Source organism: Letharia lupina (genome assembly GCF_014066315.1).
Source record: "Letharia lupina isolate WasteWater1 chromosome Unknown contig_7, whole genome shotgun sequence".
NCBI lineage: Eukaryota > Fungi > Ascomycota > Lecanoromycetes > Lecanorales > Parmeliaceae > Letharia > Letharia lupina.
The window spans coordinates 78,804-93,034 of record NW_023502976.1 but is presented as its reverse complement, the minus strand read 5'-3'; the positions used below and the strand labels follow the sequence as shown (position 1 = coordinate 93,034).

The following is a 14,231-nucleotide window of genomic DNA, read 5'->3' as shown; positions in this document are numbered from 1 at the left end:
TCACCTGGAGGTGTCGTACGAGCGTAGTAAAGTAAGGGGCTAACCCGAAGGGGATTAGCCAGCGAAGAATAACAATCACCAATGGCTTACTGATCGCTCCATGTCCTCACGGAGTAACCGTCGGACGGCAAGCATTTCCCTTACTACATTCCTCACTACTCACTCACTACCTCTACGTCCATCTGGCATGAGCCAAACTCATCGTTGGATTCCACGCATGATGCGATGCAATGCAAAAGTACGACAGGAATTTGGTCAAGGAAAAGGGAGATTCAAATCATCGTCTCATTGCCTTTCGTTCCGTTCTACGATCTAGGCCCACCAATGTACGAGTAGCCTTGTGACGATGGTTCATGCGGTCGATGCGCCCTTTTGGACTGGCAACTGCGTCTTGTATGCAGGTAGGTGGGGGCTCAAAGCCAATTGGCTACACTGTCCAATCCTACATACCGCGATGTAACCTCGAGCATCTACTACTCATGGCACAGTCCAGAGAGTAGTTTCGATGGATGCACATAAATCTGCTCATGCTGCTGTTCTTCATCTCATTAAGTAGACCGGATTTTGCACGACTTTTCCAGGAGAAAAAACACCACAAGGCTGTCACAATTGGTAACCAGCCCATCTAATCATGCGAACCCCCACTTCCCCGAACAGCTTAGCGGCTGACGTCTTGACAGCGCCAACGGCCGGCTTCCATACCGTGCTCTGCTGGCCGTCCTGGCGTGCGAAGTCCTTACCAGTGGCTCCGGCTGTTTCCCCTCCAATGTATGGCCTCCAGAAATAGGCAAAGGGAAAGCGAAGGTGTTGTGGTGAGTTCATGCTGTGTTTTGAGCCTATCGATCTCGATAAAGCCGTCAGGACTGACCAGATCTAGGTAGCCGTCCTTAGCCATTCCAGGACTTGCAGGGGTGTCACTGGCAGCCTGGACCTTCGGTCCCACATCTGTCACTCCGAACCCGGCTCTCGTGGCCTGTGGGATCCCGCAAAGCAAGGCGTCGCCGCTCAAACGACCTGCGTTAGTATCATGTAGGCCAGCGAATCGATACCAGCGATGCATAATCAATCGCCGGCCTATTTTGCCTGCTTTTTAGCCCGAAAAAAGTCCTACTGAACGCGTCGATTGCACAAGCCAGTGTCTGCGCCGGAGACTTGGTGAAAGACCATAGGCTACATGAGGTACCTCGTGCCTAGGCGCGGGCCTTGTGGCCGTATAAGGCCCAGACGTGTTAGATATTAGGACTGATAGATACAGTTTAGCTCGGGGGAGGCCGACAGTGCCAATTTACTGCCAACATGAAGCTTGCGTTGGGTGGTGCAATAGATCACGTACTGCTGTGTGTTCGGCGTCGCCTATCCGATCATGCAGTGGAGGCTAAGGACACATAGAACAAGGTCCTTAGCCAGGCCTTTTCTTGGAAACCACCAGCTCTATAGGACGTCGTTGCTTTTCCGAGAAATCGCGCAGAATGGCATTGGCTGTCGCTTGCATGAAATCTGCAGTCCTTAGAGTCCCTCCTACTCGCAGATGCCGTTTTTAGCAGCTATCTCGGTGGGAGTCTCAATGCCGTCAGAGTCCTAAGCCGAGAGCACCCTGCCTACCGTTTTTCATGTGGCTTTACCCTTATTGAGCTGTCACTCCACAAGAATGACTATAGTGTGGAGCAATGTCAGATGCCCCAACTTCTTAACTTGTTTCTTCCCCAACCCTTTCTCAGCGGTCAGTACTTTTTCAAGGCGCTTCATTCTTCGGCCTAGACAAGTCAATATTTCTTACAATCTCAGACTTTTGAAAAAGGTATTAACAAATATTCGGTTTACAATTCACAATGTGTGGTACAACTCCTGACTCTGTTTGCGAGACACCTTGCCTGTAAGTGGGCATACAGTCACACATCCTCGCAGATCATTGACAACTACTTCCAGACCCATGTTGGGTCTACCGCGCACGATGAATGGTACAACACCCATTTCTGCCCGCGAAGCACCTTGTGCGTGAGTGCTTAGTCCTTTGATCCTAAACGAAATACATGTTGACACCTATATGTCAGCTTGAGACATCTTATCCGCGACGGTGTTGATAGAAGGATCTTGGACTCCCTCTCTGAATATGGATGTCTACGCAATTTTCTCGAATGGGTCGAAATCGACCGTTCCCCCAATCCAGACATAGAAGAAGACGAGCTCAGGATGTGCCCTTTGATCTGGTGTCGCAAGACTTTTGACAGTAGAGAATTAGCAGCTCGTCACGTTCCCGATTGCCCTCGCCTTTCGACTGCGTGGTATTGGTGCCCGTTCCATAAGCGCCCCGAACGTTTCCTAAAGTGTAACAAACTCTGCGAGAATCATCCGAAAGTCAGGTTTCGAAACAAAGACAATAAGCTGGCTGAAAGGTTTCTCAATTGGGTCTGTCGCAGACGCTCTGAGAAAAGATCAGGTCTGTACTCGGCTTCTTCACCATTGAAGTACAACAATCCATTGAAGTACAATAATACTAACGAACCCATGCTACAAAAGCCGAACTGAAGGAGCAAACAGCCTTGGATGGAGGCACGCGGCAAGGATGGAAGGAAGAGCTTGGCACAGGTCTTGACAATCAAAGATTCGAATCGCCTGGATCGGCCCTAAACTCGTCCCGGGCCAACGACTCTCCAATGTTGACGGGATTGTTAGATGAAAAAGCAAGATACCCAGGCGTCCGAGTTGCCGAAATACGTGACCCTACCGTCTGTCTTCCGGAGCTAGCATCACGCCAAAGCGTCGTAGGGCCAATTCACGAGATGTGCGACCCTTTTTCAGCACTCTCACACGAGATGTACGACCCCTCATCTCCCCCGAAAATTTCTTTGGCGTCGTCCAAGCGGAAAGACTCACCAGAGCTTCTACATCCGATCAACAGCGAATCTGGTCGGCCAAGCTTGTGGCAAAAAACGCACGGAACTCCAGCCATTGATATTCGTTTGTCTACCGCTAAGCGATCCAGCAATGGCTGGCCTGATACCCATGAAACAGGGAGCACGATCTCATCTGTAGATCAGCAAGCTTCCGAGGCGTATGATCTCTGCAGAATACCAAGCCCCGGGCCTAGGCATACATCTATGGCGAACCCCGATCCCTATACACAGAGCGATAGTAAAAGATGCACAATCTTTGTGTCTACTGACATTTCGAGAGAGAGTAGCGACAGTTCCGGGGCATCGTTGGAGTCTCCTCGCGTTGAGACAATAATATCATCGTCACCAAGACACAAACCAGTCGACCGGATTAGACCGTTACCCACGCCGCCTCAGCGCAAGTCTTCAAACTTGAACCGGCCGTTGCCGTCGGTCCCAAATTCACCATTAACGACCAGTTCTTCCGAACGCTTTTCAGTCGTGAGCCGTAATCCTAGGTTGTCAAGCGGGACATCTGTCTCCTATACTGATTCCGAGTTTGTGGGATGTGCCCCGACAGATGCGTCGACCGACACATTTTGGACGGCTCACGATTCAATCTGGGAGTCCCAGAGGCGACACGAGCCACCACTCACGAGCTCATCTTCGACTGACAGCAAAGTTATGAGAGATGAGATACTGGCTGGCGATGCCTCGTCCATGAATCGAACTCGTCCACACGAACCAAGGAATCCTTATACATTCTGGAATACTGTCTCTCCAAGTACCCTTGCTCATACTGCTACCCCTCCAGCCTCAAATGACGTCTCCCCAAGCTCTCCAAAATCTGGACTTTCCTCCCCCTGGTCATACCTCCACTCTCCAATAAGCCCAACAGTGAACTTTGTGTCTTCACCGTCAAAAGTTGCCTGTTCATCCACATTCACCCGCGAGGGACCAGATCCGGGAAGGGTAGAGCATCATAAAGACGCCACCAGCGGTGGGATATCTCTTGATTCATCGCCTTCAGGGTCGACAACAAAAGATCTCGAGCATACACGCTCTGCTCGCAACAGCTCTGAGCCGGGTCGTCCAATTCAGCGTCCAGTCTCGCACCCAGCGGTCTCGACAGCGTCTCGAGCCCCATGGCCAAAGGACATCCTGGCCCAACAGCATTCCCATTCTTTCTATCGTCCGTTCCAAATCAAAGAGTTTGACCAGTCGTCCGTCTGTGTTCAGCCTTCGCTCATGAGAATGGAGTCGACAGACTTGGCTGGCCCTATCCATTCGAGTGGTGTCGACGATTTATTAGAGTCAATGATAAAGTCAAATATGACACATGCCGAAGCCTCAAAGTCGTGGACCACCGCTTTCTTGCCCTCTGTATCTTCTTCTGCACATCCGGCACGGGATATTGACATGGAATCGAGCTTCATGAGTGGGAGCATGGAGACAGTGAGACCAGAGATACCAGTGCCCCTTTTTACCCCGATCGACACGATGGCTGCTAATGATGGTCTCTGCAAGCTGCCATCGCCGACCTGCGATGGTGACCCGCACTATCCGTTCAACTCGTCGTTTTGCCCAGAAAGACAGCCTAGCGTCGCCTTGTGGAGCAGGAGGCATATGGACGTTCCGCCATTACCTTTGTCCAGAAGCAACATCTTTTCATCGGGCTCCAGAGGTGAGGAGGTAATCTTGAACCCTCGGAGGTCCAGGCCGACGCCCGAGATGGTACCGCAGAGCCAGAGCAGAGAAGGACAAAGGAGCAATGGCGAAGCCGCAGGCTCCGAAAGTAAGGTTGCTTCAGCGCATCAACGCCGACCTCACCTATCTAATGCTCTTGATTCACCATCTTCTACAAAGACTCTGCCACATTGCTTCGATCATGGATCCCTCCTGGTGACTCATTCTGCACCAAAGCAGATGCAGGTCGAAACACTTCAGGCATTGGTTGACGCTGTGAACAAAGATTGGATGCAGACGCTGGAATCAGACCCTGAGCTCTGGCTCCGTTGTGCTCCACTGCCGCCAGGTGATTTGTTCGAAAAAGGCATCGGGACCCTGAGGGAATATTTTCGTGGCAGATTGGGACAGACCTTCGATGACGTCTTTGCGTTTATACATCTGGCATTTGCTGCCGCGTTTCTCTTACACTATCAGCAGGATTTTTATGGCTTGGATACTTTTTACTACGACGCTCTTCAGTGGCAGCATGCGCTTTCCGACAAGGACGACAAGATCTTGTTTCTGAAGGTTATGGATCGTTGGTCGTGGCTACCTAAGATTCAGCCTACCCTGTTATTCAATAGCAGTTGCCATGCAAGCGTCGGAAGTAGCATCTCGCGGGAGTCACTCATCTGTAGCAACCAGGCAGACATGTTGGATGTATTAAGAAACAGTGAGGTTTTCAAAGGTTGCATTAGTTTCCTCGACGGCAAGCCAACACTTATTCCATTCAAGATTTAAGATGGCCATTCTAACTGACTTTTAGGTTTCGAGGAGGCAGATATTTGTGAAAGGAATGCTCAATATCCGCCCAAGGAATTGGCCCTATTTGCCCAGTCTCGGACCGACGAAATCGAGCACTTGATCGAGCATATCACTCGCCCGCTCCAGCATGAGCGCGGCGTAGAAGCTCTTCGAAGGATCGTGGTTGATACCGAGTTTCGAATAGCTTGTGGGTTATTGCAGGACCTGCGTGAAGTCGAGGTCACCTTGAATACCAGTGGTAGAGTAAGATCCAAGTCTTCATCAAGTTGCTACTCATTTAGCTAACAAATTCCAGTGGAGCTCTGAGTCACCTGAAATGTTTGAAAGATATCACAATATCGTCACAAACCAATGTAACAAAGCGCTGCCGTCGAGGGACTCAGACTGGTATCCCGCCTGGCGTAATGGTCATTATATCGTCGACTTGGTCCGAGTACTGGAAATGTCGAAATTGCAGGACAGACCCGACGCCCTTGAATCCGCTTTCGAGCTTTGGCCAGATACCAGTGAACTCGAAGCTATTCATCCGATCCAGCCACTTTCCGATTCGTCTGCTCCTTGGTATCCAACAGATAATGGAGCTAGGACCCTCGACTCCTCTCAAATCAGCGACGTGCGTCGGAGGTCTACGGCTGATTCAGAGAGACCCAAAGTCAGCACCCGGCCTACCTCGCTGACCACTTTGTCTCAAGCCTCCATCTCCCCAACGTCGCTAACCCCCAACACTCCAACAACTTCAACTGTAAGTTGTCGAGAATGCTCCAAGGACTTCACGGGAAGCCCACAAGACGCCAGATCCAATTATCGGCGTCATCAACGAACGTCCCCAAGACACAATAATGCAGGTCTCAAATGTCCCCAGCCAGAATGTCGTATGAGGCCCCCCATGAGATCCGACAACCTAGGCCCGCATCTCAAGAAGAGACATCGGATGTCCTCGTCAGAAAGAAGTGTCGCTATAGACCAAAGTAGACTATCGGCCAGGAGAGTGGACGATGATGGAATTGATCGACGTAGGTCTCGTAGAAAATAGGCGTTCAGTTTCTCGTGCTGTCTTTCAAGAATGACTGAAAGCTATCGTTTCGATGGATTGGATTTCATGATCTATAAGACATTTCCTCAAGGACTAAGATTCGATGTATAATCCATTTAGTTGCGATCTAATGAAACGATGAATTTATGACCTCAGACAAATCACATATGTGTTCCCGCCCCTGATAATACTCACCGATTGACCCTTGATGTTTGACCTTTACTTGCCCTATGACTCCTTTACTGCGGTGACATCTTCTCATAGGCCCCCGAGCCTGCAGGATCTATTCAATCGGAGCCGGATAAGTCAATCACGCTCTTGGAGGGATGACAAGGCTACCTGGCTCTAGGACCGTGAGTATGACCCAGATAGGAGAGCCTCATCATGATACGCTAAGACAAATACAGCTCGAGTGGTGTCCTGAACTGGACTTTGGTGGCTAGAACGCGATGGCAAAGGCAACCATAAGGACTGTCCAGCGCATCGTTGGCCTCTAGGACTACCGGAAGAACCTCAATCGAGACGTAGATACGAGAGCTTTGTCATGACATCTCAAGATAGGCGCGCGAGTACCGTCTCATGACACTTAGAAGGCGATGGCAAAGGCGTCCATAAGGACTATCGAGCGCGTCTTTCGCGTCTAGGACTGCTAGGACGTTCGGCGTCGACCGGTCAATTGCGTATTTCCCGCGGACGAACAGGAAGCCAGGATGTATTGGCTCAAGATGGGGGAAACATATAAAGTAGCATGGGATCGCCACTGAGACTTCCAAGAACAGGATAAGTAGCAGACATTCCGTCACAGGAATCCGACCACAATACCGATCATCTTCTCGGAAGAGCTGTCAGAGTGGTACTGGACGCAGTCAGAAGCCTAGGACCCTAACCTCGGCACTCTTGATCCAAGCTCTTGACTTGTGCAAACGCTAGGCCAGCCATGCCGTTAGTGCGGTCTTTTCCTCCATTCGCCTCTCGCCTCCCCTCCTTTCCGTATTGCAATGCAACTGACACGGCTTTCTTCTTTGACCATCAGGTCCCAATATCCTTCTTCTACACAAAGCCAATACACACAGAATCCGTATACACAGAACCAATACACACAGAACCACTCCTCCAATTCCTCCTCGGGTTCCGCAACTTCGCAGCTGGACCGATGGGTCAAGACGAAGGAGACGCATGAGCAGGTGGCCCTCGGGAAGAAGAGCTCGAGGCGGACGGCGGATACGATTGTCTTTTTGGATAACGCGGGACAAAGGATCGAGGGGAGCGCGAGGGGGCCGGGGATGTAGAGGAGAGGGAAGTTGTGGAATGGGGGACAAGGTGATGAGGGGGTAGGTGGGAGCTGTAATGATGTGTCTGTTTTTTATTCACGGTCTATACTAAGGGGGTTTCCGCTCCGGTTCGGTGTTGGAAGAGGAGGAATTGGGGTCCAGTGCACTTCGGAAGTAGGCTTCTTGGTACGAATCTTATGAGATATGAGTATTTTGGGCGTATGATTCTCGTACGTGTTTGACCGATATTTTTCTCATAAGTGCGGTTGCTTGGCTGGTATGTTGTGTAGCCGGGCAGCTGGAAAGCGGACAGTGCCATTCTTGACTGCTATATGAACGGTCGAAGCGTGTCTGTGTTCAAAGTGATCTCGTGATCTTCTGATAATAATAATGTAATCTCCGCTCGCGCTTTGCCTATGTCCAAACCCGTGCACTTCCGGAATTGTTTGGCGCTATGTGGATTACTCATCCGTCTTCCCCATGACTGCTTGTACAACTTACTCTGTACTCCCTCATAAAAGCCTCCGGAATGTTACAACTGGAAAGTTTCGTCCCCCCTCTCTCTCCATATAATCTAGCTCGTTTAGTCCTGTTGACATCTCATCAACACTGACCTCTCATACCACTGTCAACAATGACTCTCTTCCACCCGGTCGAGTTGCTCCTGCAGTGGATCTACCGCTTCGATGAACGGAATACCGCGCGGGACAGCCCGATGCAAGTCCTAGCCCTGGGCCTTTCTCGCTGCGGTACCGAGTCGCTGAAATTTGCGCTTGAGAATCTGGGATACCAGGGCGTCTATCATGGCTTCGAGGTCACGGGAAACCAAAGCATGGTTTGGACTCGGCTGTGGGACGCCAGGGTCGCCGGTTCTGGGCGGAAGGTTGTTGTGGAGGACTTTGACAAGTTGATTGGGAATTACGGGGCTCTCACCGATGCGCCGTGTAATATCTTTGGTAAGGAACTGATCAAGACGTATCCGAACGCTAAGGTTGGCTTGCCCTTTGAGCTTTGATACACTCTCTACGAGGACTAACTAGTGGTTTTGGAGGTTATCCTCAACCGCCGCAAAGACGTCGAAGCATGGGACCGAAGCTTCCGCACGACACTGATCCACGGCCTTCGTGATAGTTGGTCCCTCAAGGCGTTAGCTATCTTCACCCAGACTACTTCTGGCTACGTCAGATCACGCTGCGGTTCGTGATCGACTTCTTCAATGGTAGCTTTGAGAAGCATGGCTTGGAAGTCTACCGGGCGCATTATCGCCAGCTTGAGGACGTACTGGGAGAGAGGCAGTACCTGGAGTGGACGGTGGAAGATGGCTGGTGTGTTGCCTCGCTCTTCTGCTTTCGATACTTTATGGTGAGGTGTTTGAGGACGTCCCAACTGATGCTAATCATGGCAAAAGGGAACCCTTGTGCGCTTTCCTCGATAAACCGGTGCCGGAAAAGGCTTTCCCGAGCGGTAATGCGCCCCCCTCGTTTGCGAAGCGCATCGCGGAGAGGAGAAAGCCGCAGTACAGACACGCGGCCGTCAACCTGGCCAAGACTCTCGGAGTGATGGTGGCAGTCATTATTGCGGTGTGTTAGTGCTCGCAAACAGTGAGGCCATACACAAAACAACGTATGCACAAGTAGATATGTAGATAGATGATTAGGCATATCCAACACTGGGGCAGCTAAGACCTTTTTGGATATGTAAATAATCCAAAAAAGGCCCCCCAGCGCTAGAAAACTCCCATGTCTAAGCGATATACCCTGGAGTGAAATGAGGCTATATACAGGTATAGGTGGGTAAGAGAAAAATGATATGGCTCTGAAAGAGATGAAATCGAATGAAGAGCCGTTAACAGATGCAAAACAGGTGGCTATATAGCTCGTACTGGATATTTATCTCTAACCCCTTACCGGGGTATCAATAAGGATATTAATAAGGGTACCAATAGAACGGCTGATTAAATAGTCACTAACGCTATAGCCTTATAATGGACTTACTAACTCATAATCCCACTGTTATAATTAGTGCTCGTAAATAGTAAGGCTATATATAAAATAACGTATATATAAGTAGATATGTAGATAGATGATTAAGTATATTTAATACTAAGGTAGCTAAGATCTTTTTAAATATACAAATAGTTTAAAAAAAGTCCTCTAGCGCTAGAAAACTTCTAAATAGTCTAAAACATCGTCTAAAGAGAGTAAAAATCTCGAGAAGAACTTTTAATAATATCTATCGCAGTAAGTAATAGAGATTAATAGCACTAGCGTAAATAAGTTAGAAGATACTGGTACTATAGTAATACTCTAAGTATATAGACTAGGTAAGTAATTATATATAGGCGATAGGAATCTAACTTTTAACAATCTAGTAATTAAATCTCGTTATTACTAAGACCGACGTTACATACTAATATTATAGCCTCTCTATAAAAGAAATAGTCTAAATAATAACCCTTAATACTAAGTAATATCAGCACCTTATAAAGGTTATTAATAACGACTTTTCTAGTAAAGAAGAAGTCCCTTAGTTAAAATAGCGATATATTAGATAAGGCTTCCCATCTAAAGAGATAACGTAAGACTTTAACTGCGTATACGTTATTATCTAATATAATCATTATAAGTATAATTTCATAACGAAATAGGTCCATTTTAGACGCTAAAAGTATAAGTTTTAGATAATTATTGAATAGTCTTATCGAGCGATATATAAGGAATTATTCGCCGAAGTTCTTCTATTAAAGGTCTCGCTTATTATAAGTAAATTTATCTATATATAGAAATATCGCGAAGGTAAGATAAAAGGAGATATATAGAGTCGCCTTAGTATGAGTTAATTTATCGAAATAAGAAAGGATTTAAAGTAATAGATTCTTAGTAATTAAACGCCTTTCTTTCATATTAGCTTCGCTATAAAGATATTGACTATTTATAATAATGCGTTGTAATTGAGGATAATAAAATACTAAGAGATTATCGAATTTCATATCTACATAAGCTAACTTAAGGTCGATAAGGTACGCCTTTATAGACTTCGACTTAACGCGGCGAGTACTTAGATTAATAATTTAGCTCGTAAGAATATTTATAATTACTAAAAAGAAAGATTAAATCTCTATTAGTGCGTAATAGATCGTATAGAATCTTGCTAGAGTTATATATATCTTTCTAGTTTTAATAGTAAGTCTTTACTAGAGAAGTCGTATAGTCTCTTAAAGTAATATGGTTTGATTATATTAATATTCTAGTAGATCTCGCTCTATTTTAGCGAAGATATAAGACCTTTCAGCTATAAATATACGTTAGCAATTTTTTAGTATCGAAAATATAATAGATTATTAGCTAGCTGGTTAGCCTTCGTAGATATTTAAATAGATATTACTATAATATTATAAGTAGTTGCTAGTATAGCTATATCGCGTAATAGGGCTATAGCTAACTCATATATAGAGGATTTACGTAATTTATTAACGTATATATCGTTATCGTAATAGAGAATTAAGCGAGATTCTCGTAACTAATATAGCTACAGCTTTATCGCGTAATAAACGACCTTTATTTCTTTAAATTATATATCTTTAAAATAATAACGTATAGCTATTTTAATGCTAAAAACGTTTTTAAGCTAAATCGATTAAATATAATCGAGATAATCGAGAATATAGTCTCCTATATCGAATTTTCTAGACGTATTAGTTTATATATATTATATAACTCGACTATCAACATAGCGTATTAAGGCGACGCTATTCTAATACTTTAGAAAAGTATCCCACTATAGTAAGTCTATCCTTATATCATCTATAATTTATATAATTATTATAGACCTTCGAAGAATATCGAAAAGTCGTCTTAAGAATACTCTTTCTAGAATTACGATTTTAATAGCGAAAGAGAGAAAGTTAATCGCTAACTCGAGCTCCTAATGTGAGATAATTTTTTTTTTTAAAGGTTTTTAGCCGTAATTCTTACCTTAGTCAGCTTATCCGAAGGGAGTCTCGCTTATATACGAATATTATCGAATTTGATTTCTAGAAACTCGACTATAAAACCTATAATATTCTTTATATAATTAATTTAAAAACTTAATTCGCTATATAGCTAGTCGAACTACTAAGTATATATAATTATATTATTATCTAATAAAAGGATTATAAAGAAATCGTTTAGATAGTAAAGTATTATTTTTTATAGAAGGATCGCGATTAAGATCTAAGTAAGGGCCTTTACGAAGAGATTAAATAGAAATAATAACATATATAGTTCGAATAATAGATATTATTCTTTTTAATAGCGTCTATTATAATTAAAATCAAGTAATCATTAATTCGATATAGCGATAAATATATATCTAAAGACGTCTTTAAGATCTCTTTTAACGAATTAAGCCCTTAAGTCTTTCTATAGTAATACTACTACTATATTATCGTATATAATATATTTTAATACGCCTTACTTCGCCTAGATATCGTTATTAACTAAATAGCTGTATAAGAATAAGAGATTATAAATTCGTCTTTAATCTTTATTATATTTCGATATTAAATCGAGTAGCGAATAGACGTAGTAAGACTTATTTTAAGAGTTAACCTCGATTAAGCGATATTATTAAAGCTATTTTTAAAGATCTATCGATAGTATTTAGAGTGCTTAATATATTAATAAATAATTTTAACTATAATAAACTAGAATATAGCCTTAAAAATCTATCTTAGCGCCTTTTCGAAGAATAGTCAAAATAGTCTTAATAAATATTAGATTCAAGTAATTATTTAACTATTTAAATTAATTATTAACTATTAACGATCTCTAATAGAGTAAATCCGAGTTTAATAAGTTATATAGCGCGTATAGAAACCTCTTAGATATATACTATAGCGACTAGAGTATCTATAAATACTCTAAGAGTTATTCTATCTTAATAATACGGTTACTTAATAATAAATAATTAAAGCTACTTATAGCTGAGTTTAGAGCCTTAGAGTACTTATCTATCAAATAATTTTATTAATAGATTATATAGATATATAAATAGATATAGCGCTCGCGAAAATAGTTACCTCTATTAAAATTCTTATAAATTTTAATTCCTTCAACGATAATCTTACTAGAGCTAAACGTATCGAGATTTAGCTTACTATTACCTATATAAGTCTCTTTAGATATAAGAAAATCTCTATAACTCTAATTATTCGCTTTCTAGATCTTAAGATTATCTTAATTATTCTAAATATATATAATAATAAAGGCGAGGTAATAAGCGAGAATAAAGTTAAATCTATAGGTGATGAATAGCTATAGTAGACGAATAGTATACATATATAGAATCTTATTTAAGTCTTTCTTTACGCTAATATATATAAAGCGACTAGCAATTATCGAGTATATATAAAAGTAGTATATTATATAATTATGATTATTAATGTTCTTATCCTCCTTAGTCGAGATAGTATATATATAAGCTAGTTTAGCGAAATTTTTAATCTTAAAAATCTCGAAGAAGATTTATTTAAAGTACTTAACGTTTATACTTCGAAACCTTTTAGTAATACTAAAAAAGGGCTTCTTACCTTTCATATAACGAAAGAGAACCTCTCTTCTTTTCTCTTAGTTTAATTTAAAATTAGATAAATCCGAATTCGATATATTCGAGTAATGATAACAATAACTATAATTATAGCGATGATAATAGCGATATAACTTATAAATCTTATCCTCGTAAGAATAGCGATTATTTCGCTCCTCTTAGATCTTAAATAGCTAGGCTATTAATTCTTAAAGATCTACTTTAATAGTAGATAAGAGCGTTTTATCTATCTGATCCGAGCTTATAGTATCTAATAACATATCGTATACGAGAATATTCTCGCGAGAAGGAGGTATTTTGGCCTTAGTGGCCTTGAGAGCCTTTTTGATCTTAAAGGTCTTATTAACCTTATTGACTACGTTAAAGGTCTTTTTAATAATTTTAAAAGCGAGGATAATACGTTTAATCGCTTTTTTAGACCTAATAATAGCGGCGAAGGCTATTATAAAATATGTAAGAGTATAGAGTATATTTATAATAGTTAGATAGTATTTATAGTAATTAAATAAAGACTAATTTATATAGACTCAACTACGAAAGAAGAAGAAAAATAATATAGCTCTAAAAGAGATAAAATCGAATAAAGAGCCGTTAATAGGTGCAAAATAGGTGGCTATATAGCTTATATTGAACACCTATCCCTAACCCCTTACCGGGATATTAACAGAGGTATCAACAAGGGTACCAACAGAACGGCTGATCAAATAGCCACCAACGCTATAGCCTCATAATGGACCCACTAACCCACAGTCCCACTGTTGCGAGATGGCACATGCCAAGACCTGAGAGTGCCAAGTTTCCTGCCCAGCATGCCAATACTGGTACAATGGATCGCAGCGGCGACTAGATATTAACGCGAGTACATGCGGACTTCCCAAGACATGGCGAGTTCCATCAATCCTGCCCTCCCTTCTTTCAAATTTTGGCCCGACTTTCGCCAAAGTCCGATCGTCTCTTCCTCCTGATCGCGGT

The 14,231-nt window shown here is 43.3% G+C and overlaps 2 protein-coding genes across 2 annotated transcripts; both read left to right on the top strand.

Annotated features, from left to right (window-relative positions):
* Positions 1 to 3,557: 3,557 nt before the first annotated feature.
* HO133_009467 (uncharacterized protein) lies at positions 3,558 to 6,206 on the top strand (the record flags this gene model as incomplete). Its single annotated transcript, XM_037300328.1, has 4 exons — positions 3,558 to 5,139; positions 5,368 to 5,609; positions 5,662 to 6,108; positions 6,162 to 6,206. The coding sequence occupies 4 exons, from the start codon at positions 3,558 to 3,560 to the stop codon at positions 6,204 to 6,206; spliced, it is 2,316 nt and encodes a 771-aa protein (XP_037154176.1).
* Positions 6,207 to 8,304: 2,098 nt separating this feature from the next.
* Positions 8,305 to 9,259, top strand: HO133_009466 (uncharacterized protein; the record flags this gene model as incomplete). Its single annotated transcript, XM_037300327.1, has 3 exons — positions 8,305 to 8,661; positions 8,802 to 8,995; positions 9,079 to 9,259. 3 exons carry the CDS (start codon positions 8,305 to 8,307, stop codon positions 9,257 to 9,259), a joined length of 732 nt encoding a protein of 243 aa, XP_037154175.1.
* Positions 9,260 to 14,231: the final 4,972 nt, after the last annotated feature.